Genomic DNA, 8571 nt, shown 5'->3' with positions numbered 1-8571 from the left:
GCCTCTGCCTCTGCCTCTGCCTCTGCCTCTGCCTCTGCCTCTGCCTCTGCCTCTGCCTCTGCCTCTGCCTCTGCCTCTGCCTCTGCCTCCGCCTCCTGAGTGTTAGGATTAAAGATGTTCACCTCCAGGTTCCACTCAAGATGTGGGAAGATTCACAAGAAACATTTGAAAGAGATGCCAGCTCTTAAACCCAGTGTAATTCAAGTGAGGCTCAGAGCTGGGCTGGCTCACAGGCTCCTGAGTGGTGACCCCACATAATTCCAAGTGAAGTTCATAACTGGGCTGGGCACACTCTCTCATGAATGCTGACCAATGGACCCTGAGTTTGCCATAGTCCAACTTGGCCACATCACTGTCTGGCTCCTGTGGGGCACAGATCACCTGTGGTTCCACTGAGTCAGAACCCACTCCTCTCCCCAAGGAAAGGTGCCTTCTGTCTAGGGGGAAGGATCTTCCCTTCCTACGCTCCCAGGGCCCTTGAGTCTTTCTCTGCCCTGACCCCTTGGAGGCCTCATGCCTTGGCCCTGATGGTCCTGTCTGATGGCTGCCCTCCCTTTCCTCTGTTCCCAGTTTCTTCCCACAGTGTGATGTGGTGAATTTTGGCTCCTGGTTCATCTTCGCCTTCCCTCTCATGCTGTTGTTCCTACTGGTGGGCTGGCTCTGGATCTCCTTCCTCTATGGTGGAATGAGCTGGAGGTATGTGGAACTTTCTAGAGGGCTGGGGAAAATGCCCAGGCTTCCTTGCCAAGCCCAACATGTTGCCCTTTGAGCAAAGACAAAGTGACTCTGGTTTTTAGGATAGTTTGGACCATTGATGGTGTCCAACCAAGACATAGTCAAACTGTTTTATTTACCTTTATGGCTTCTTTTTGCTTACAATGATGGTTGTGTGTGTGTGTGTGTGTGTGTGTGTGTGTGCGCTCATGTGTGTGTTTGCGTAAGCAAACATGTGCATACATGCATGCCTTTGTTTGGGGTACATGCATTTTCACAAATGTGAGTTGAGGCTGGAGACATCTGGTGCCATTTTTCAGGTACAGTTGATCCTTCTGTTTTCTTTTATTGTTTTTATTTATCATATATATATATATCCCATCACTGGCCTGGAACTTACTAAATAAGCTAGACTGGCTGACTAGCGAGCCCCAGGCATTAGCTTGTCTTTGTACCCTTAGTGTTGGTGTTAAATTTACACAACACTATGCCCAGCTTTGTTATACGGGTCCTAGGGATCAAACTCGGGTCCTTGGGCTGACAAGGCAAGAACTTTCCCCACTGAGCCACCTCCCATCCCCATGACAGTGACTTTTATCTTCCATTTATGAGTAGGATATGAAGTTTGATATTTACATTCATTGTTGTCTGTTTATTTTGTTCACGGTTCCTAAAAATCAGGCCCAGGGCCTTGTATGTGCCAAGCAGGCACTCTGTCCTTGAGCTATGCCCCCTCCCCTTGTCTTTTTAAAACGGTCTCCCTCACTAGATAGTCTTCTTCATGTCCCTGTTTGTGGATTATAGTCTATGTCAGCACAAATGGCAGGAAAGTGGTTAGTCTATTTACAGGACAAGACTCTGAACTGTGAGCCAGGTACTGAGCAGATAGTGGTTAGAGCCAGGGAATAATTAAAGCAGGAGCTGAGCTGGGGGTGGCGGCCATGGCTCAGTTGTTGTCTGACCCAATGTCCTCCTCTCATCCCCGGACCTTGACCGGATCCTTGGTGGAGTGGGATCACTGGGAACCACTCTGGAGCTGAGGTGTGAACACTTGGAACACAGAGAGGGGCCCACTGGATGCTCCTGGTCTCAAGGATCGTCCAAGCTCCTGATGGCAGAAGCCCAGGCTGAGAGCCAGCTCAACCAGGAAAGCATAGTCAGACCTAGCCACATGGCCACATGGCCAGAATCCCAGTCTCTCTCTGTGTGCAGTTCTGAACTCTGCCACTTCCCCAGACTTGCCAGCTCTTACTTCTGTCCCTTGTAGACCTGTAGATAAAGTCACCTGCAGCTGGGAGAAACACTCAATGAAGGACACGGGCAAGATGCTGAGAAGGAGGCAGAGCCAGGATCCCTTCATCTCCTCTGTGGTGTGACTGGAACTCGGGGGCCTGAGGGAGGCAGTGCCTGTAGAGGGAAGCATGGAGAGGGATTTTTGAGGGGCAACAGGACATTTCTATTCAGTCCCGTGACTCTGTCTTTACCTAGCAGATGGCCTCTGAGCCTTGCGTGCCCAACAGCCATGGGTGCTGAGGTCTGAACCCTTAACAAGGCAGAGGCTGACCGTGGTTGTGAGGAGCTTGAACTCTGGGTCAAGGGGACTCAGTAAGCAACAGAGCACAGTACAGTTTCCAATCAAGAACAGAGTGAGGGTCAGCACTAGTGACGGGTAGTCTGGGGCTTATAGAAGGCTAAACAGTCAGGCTCAGGAAATGAGAGAGGGAGATGTGTGGGAGACAGATTTTTTTTTGAGACAAATACTCACTCTTCAGCCCTGGCTAGCCTGGAGCTTACCATGTAGATCAGGCTGGCCCAGAACTCAGAGATCTACTCGCCTCTGCTTCCTGAGTACTAGAACTTAAGACATATATCACCACTCCCTGAATGGGTCGAGTTGTTTTAAAAAAACAAACAAACAAACAAACAAAAAAAATGTTTTTCCCATTTGAAAAGATAATACACACACACAGCTCAAAAATCAAAACAGCACAAAGCTGGGCGCGGCGGTATCACTTGAGTCCATTTCCCTGGTGATTCTCGATTCTGACAGATTAGCAATGAACAGCCCCACCCTTTGTCAACTTGACACCCCGACACATCACACGTCAGCCATAACTTTCTAGGTTTGTTCCCATGGGCTTCTGACCACGTTGTAGCTTAAAATGTGTCCAAACAACTTTAAAGTCCCCAGATTGTCAGCAGCCCTAACCGTCTAAGGTCTTTATGGTGAGCTTACATATGTCCACAAGTAACACTGCCTAGTTCAAAGAAAGTGGATGTCAGACAAAGAAAAGAATGATCTAACCAAAGCAAACTAAAATCTGGCAGGGCAAACCAAACCCCAAACCCTGACGCTCGTGCCTGCCACCTGGGGCTCATATGTCAGTCAGTGGTCTAGGCTCAGATGGCTGAGGCTGCCTCCCTCCTCCAGCCCTGTAGCACACACAGCTCCTCTCTCAGGACAGCTCCACTCCCTGACAGATGTTCTGTGTTCTTATCATTTCTAGCACAGCTTAGGCTGCACCATCACAGCTTCCCGCTGTGGCCTCTGGACTCTGTGCAGGAGCTCCAAACCTCCCACATGTCACCAGGCCTCAGCTCCATACAGACGCTGCTGCCCAGTTGTGCTGTCAGCTAGAGATGTAGCCTGTTCCTCTTGGCCCATAGTGTGCTAATTCCTGCGTTTATTCCTTTGAGACAGCTATCTCTGTTATGGGCACTCCCCAGCTTGAGTTTGCCTCCTTTAAATGAATTCGGAAGCCTCCAGTGGACAGGCACCTTTGTCAGTGGCTGGTGTAGGGCAGAAGGCTTCTCTTCCACGGCACTGATCTCTTAACAGTTAGGGTTGCTCTCTCAGAAGTCACCTGAACACTCTCCTGCCCTGAAATGTCCTCTGCTGAACACGTTAGCCCATCATACCCTCAGAGCGTTCTGAGTATGAGCAGGATTGAGCCAGATTCTTGGCTAAAATGTCACACAGACAGCCCCTCTCCCAGGCACTGATGGAGTCCTTGTCCCCTGACCCCCATCTCTGTTTCTCTTAGCATCCCTGTCTTCCAGGCTTCCGCCAGAATGGCCCATTCAGCTTGGCTTCTTGCATTTGAAGTCTTTTCTAGCCCGGAGCTCCAGACTCTTCCACGTTCCTCCCATAAGTCCGTTCCAAAGTCCTAAGAGCCACATGGCCAGGTTTATCACAGCAAAGGCCAGGTTTTTTAATGTCAACTGCCCTGGTGCAAACAGGAGAAAGATGTATTTCAGCTCACAATCCAGGGGCACATGGCAGGAAGGGCAAGGCAGGGACACATAAGGCAGCAGGTCACATCAAATGTACAGTCAGAGTTCAGAAGACGTGCCGGTCAGCTCACTTTGAATTCTGTGGTCGAGGATTCCCTGTCTGGGGAATTGTCCTGCCTACAATTAAGATGGGCCTTCCCACCTCTGTCAACACAATCAAGGCAGTTTCTCAGAGGCATGGCCAGAGGTGGTCCTAAGGCCCTGTCAAGTGGACAACAGGAACCATCCCCTAGGGAGAACTTAGACCACAATAACAACAACAACACCCAAATAAATACTTTACGGCATGAAGTACCCCCTAATTCCACAACTGAAAACAAATTCTAGGATGTCACTCCGATCCCACTGACTTACACATCCAGCAAGGCGATTGACCATCCTCTTGTAACAGGGCAATTGAACATCCCTCCCGTCTATGCTGGTCGGTCAGACATGCTGCCCTCACCAGGGACCGAATTCTCACTTGTGACAGCCTATTTCTGTTTTGTTCCACTGACTTTTTGATTATCCATGTGTGTGTTTGACTTGTGAAAGGATTTAAAGCCTGAGAACTTAGCCAGTGACATTTCATACTTTTAAAAAGGCCAACCGGAACCTACGTTTTAGGAAAGAAAGACAGAGGCCATGAGACCACGCTCCAGGCTGTCAGCATCTTCAGGATGGGCAGGCTGTGACTGGGCAGGAGCAGGGGACAGGGAAGGTCGGTAAGAAGCTAATTACCTTTGCTCATCAAGGTGGCTCAGCAGGTAAAGTCACTTGCAGCTAAGCCAGACAACCTGAGTTCAGTACCTAGAACTCGCATGGTAGGAGACAACCACCTTCTACAGTTTGTCCCCTGACCTCCACATATATACCAGGACACTTTCAGGCTCCTGCATATAAATAAATAACTTAACAAAAAAGGAAATTTTAATTTTAAAGCGTAAAGCACCCCTCTGCAGCCACCGATCCTAATCTCCATCTTTCCACCCCAGAAGTTGGAGGAAGAAGAAATCCAAGATACGAGCTGACGCAGAGGACCAGGCTAAAGCGGTGATCCAGGAGGAGTTCCAGAACCTGGGGCCCATCAAGTACGAGGAGATGCTGGGTGGGAGTGAGGGGGGCTTTGGGTTTCAGGGAAGTTACCTCGAGTGTGGCTGAGGCCCAGTGACTGAGTGTGATGGTGAGAGACGGCAGAAGGTGGTTCCTGCCTTGCCCTGGTGCTGGGGCTCAGGGTGGACTGTGTTGGGCATCTTCCCCGTTCCACCTAAGTTCTCCTTCTATCCATGGGCTGTCTCATCTCCCAGAACTGTGGGCCTGGTTAATACATGTTTCTCATGTGATGAAATCAAGGTGACCTCAGCAAGCCCAAATTCAAGGATTGTTTTGACCATTATTCCCTGTGCACCTTAAGACCCATTTCCCAGTCTGTGGACTTGATACACTGCCGCTGCTTCTTGCAGACTTGAGAGTCTGTCTTTCCATCTCTATGTACCCTCCGCTGTGTGTCTGACCATGTCTTTCCCTGTGTATGCCCCTCTTGGAGTATCTGTGACTTTCTGTGTGTGTTTGTCAGTCTGTATGATTGTTTCTCTGTGTGCGTCTCTCTCTCTCTCTCTCTCTCTCTCTCTCTCTCTCTCTCTCTCTCTCTCTCTTTCACTTTTTTGAGACAGGATCTCTCTATTACATAGCTCTCTGGCTGTCCTGGAACTCACCACGTAATTCAGGCTGGCCTTGAACTCACAGAGATCCTCCTGCCTCTGCCTCCTGAGTGCTGGGATTAAAGGTGTGCATCGTCACACCTGGCCTGTGCCTCTCCATTCCTTTTCTCTTTGCTTTTCTGCTTCTCTTTTGCTCTGTTTGTGTTATCTGTCTGTCTGTCTGTCTGTCTGTCTGTCTGTCTGTCTGTCTGTTTCTGTAGGATCCTGAGCAATTCCCTTAACAATGGTAGACCCCTTTGAGGACTCTGGAAATCACCTGCACCCTGGGGTACCCTCTCTCCAGGCTTCCCTGAGAGTAATTAGCCCCTCAGCTTTCTCTGAAGCAGGTCAGGGCCACCTCTCGGGTGCCTGTCAGAGCCCAAGGTCACCAAGCCCACATCTCTGCTCCACAGGTTTGCTGAACAGGCCGTCTTCATCTTGTTCTGCACATTTGCCATCCTCCTCTTCTCCCGGGACCCCAAGTTCATCCCTGGCTGGGCCAGCCTCTTCGCCCCTGGGTGAGATTCTGCAGACCTACGGGGCACGGCTCCATGGGAGGGTCCCGGGGTAGGCTGTGTGGAGCTGGCTGGGCTGAAGTCCCTCCCAGAAGAGCTTAGGTGGGTGCTAACCCTTGCTTTCTCAGGCAACAAGCACTCAGACAAAACTGGGTTAGAACCCTAGTTCAGTCTTTATGAGCCTTTATGAGCTAGGTGACTCCATGCACCTATGTTGCTTCAGTCACTCACGGATGAAGAATGTGTCACATGCTAAGCAGGAGACGGTTGCCATGGGCACAGACAAGAGCAGATACTAGACAACCAAGTGACTGCAGCTTGGACTGAGTGCACTGAAGACATGAATGAGTTGTACTATAAAGCAGTGGACTGGGACACTGACTGAATAGCTCTGGAAAGAACTCCAGGCCAGGAATGCTGTGGGGGAGGGGTCACATGGAAGGGTGTGAAACACACCACTAACTACCCTCCTCGAAGTTAACCCTGGATTGTCTCACTAATCACAGGTTCCCAATGCCCTCACCAGGTTGGTCCCCCGTGAAGGTGACAGAAAAGTGGCCCCGAGTATGGTGTGGGATTGGCCCAGCCCCCCCCCCATCGTCTTGGCAATTTCAAGCATTCTTTTGGTGTGTGCTACATAAATTAGCAGTGGGCTCTGGGCTTCCCTGAGCTCAGAGCTGAGAAAATCAGAGTTCGAGCCCACCCCCTCCACAGACCATAGTCTGGTCTTAAGCAAGTTGTTTCTGCTTTTTGAATGTCCCTAAAGCCTACTCTAAAGGACTCATGTCTACCAAGAACTCACACCCATAAAGACACGGTGTGAGTTCTTACAATGTGGAAGCTGGGTTTGGAGGAGCTGTGAGGCTGGTGGACCTGGGCTTGGCAGGTGTGGATAGCTGCTTCTCTGGTGGTGAGCTATCTGTGCCAGGAAGAACCCAAGCAGAAGCTAGACACACACATACAGGGCTCTTATGGGGTCCAAGTGTAGGTGATTCCTACACACTCTGTGGGCCCTAATATCCTTTGCTTTTTAAATCCCCCCCTTTGAAGAATCCCTATTCTAGGTCTTTAGATCAAGAGAACAAGCCTTTGTTTGGCAGCAGTAGAATTCCTTAGGGTGTCCTGGGTAATGGCTTGGGCCTCCCTTGGTAGCCACATCTGACCTGGGCACAAAGCAGGATGGTGGTCCCACAGCCCTCCGTGTCCCTTACAGCAGACGTCTCCCAGTCTGCAGGTCCACTTTTACAAGTCTGCCTGTCCGCGACCTGTCAGGAGCCAGAGTCACGTGCCTGTGGCCTTCTCTCTGCAGGTTTGTCTCGGATGCTGTCACCGGTGTGGCCATTGTCACCATCCTGTTCTTCTTCCCTTCCCAGAAGCCCTCACTCAAGTGGTGGTTTGACTTCAAAGGTAAGATGCTCATAGATGGTGTCTGGGCTGGGCAGGGGACCCAGGAACCAGGAAGCAGGACTCAGTGCTGCTAGCCACAAGGTCAGTGTGCTGCTCTGTCTGAGGACTGGGGACTGCCCCAGGTGACCAGCTAGGAGACATATTAACAGCTACAATCTCTGGGCAAGACCCAGCAGCTGTGTGCCCCACTCCCACACACGTACACAACTCAAGAGCTAAAGATGCTTGTTGCGTTTTCAAATGAATAGAAAAAAAGCCAAAAGGAAAATAATTCCTGATATCCAACTAGTGTGCGAACTTGAGCTTCCATGGTTCTTTAACAAGGCTTAGCATGAAGTGGAGAGGCACGTGCCTTTAATCTCAGCATTGGCAGGCAGAGGCCAAGCTCAAGAGGCCTTGGTGAGTTCAAGGCCAGCCTAGTCTGCAGAGTGAGTTCCAGGAAACCCAGGGCTACATGGAAAAATCCTGTCAAAAAACAAACAAACAAACAAAAACAAAGTGGGGTGGGGCAGCTTTGCAGTTCCCCAGTGGATCCTGGAAGCTGTGTGTTCTTAATTATGTGATTACAAAGATGACAATGGTCTCAATTTGATCTCTTGGCCCACAAAGCCAACGTATTTACTTTTGGATATTTTATAGAAAACTCTTGCTTAAGGTAGGAGTTACACCTCAGATGCCTGAAGAGGCAGATGGACAAACTTGAGCTAGGCTTAAACTGAATAGACACTGGGGAGGAAAACAACAAAAGACATGGGGGGGGGGGGNGTTTCCAAGAGCCATGGAACATGGAGTGTCCCATTAGTGTCTCCCTCCCTCTGGATCTCCCTCCCTCTGGGTCTCTCCTTTCCCTCTGGGTCTCCCTCCTCTGGGTCTCCCTCCCTCAGGGTCTCCCTCCCCTCAGGGTCTCCCTCCCCTCTGGGTCTCCCTCCCCTCAGGGTCTCCCTCCCCTCAGGGTCTCCCTC

At 50.4% G+C, this 8571-nt stretch overlaps 1 protein-coding gene across 1 annotated transcript in view; it reads left to right on the top strand.

Annotated features, from left to right (window-relative positions):
- The window catches only part of Slc13a3 (solute carrier family 13 member 3), a 70381-nt gene that overhangs the window by 42788 nt on the left and 19022 nt on the right, over positions 1-8571 (top strand). The window contains exons 6-9 of the mRNA XM_021185867.2: positions 571-696; positions 4983-5078; positions 6101-6205; positions 7512-7609. Coding sequence (XP_021041526.1) covers positions 571-696; positions 4983-5078; positions 6101-6205; positions 7512-7609 — 425 coding nt within the window. The remainder of the gene's footprint in view (positions 1-570; positions 697-4982; positions 5079-6100; positions 6206-7511; positions 7610-8571) is intronic.

The sequence above is a fragment of the Mus caroli genome, chromosome 2, assembly GCF_900094665.2.
Source record: "Mus caroli chromosome 2, CAROLI_EIJ_v1.1, whole genome shotgun sequence".
Taxonomy (NCBI): domain Eukaryota; kingdom Metazoa; phylum Chordata; class Mammalia; order Rodentia; family Muridae; genus Mus; species Mus caroli.
This window is presented reverse-complemented; position numbering and strand designations above follow the sequence as displayed.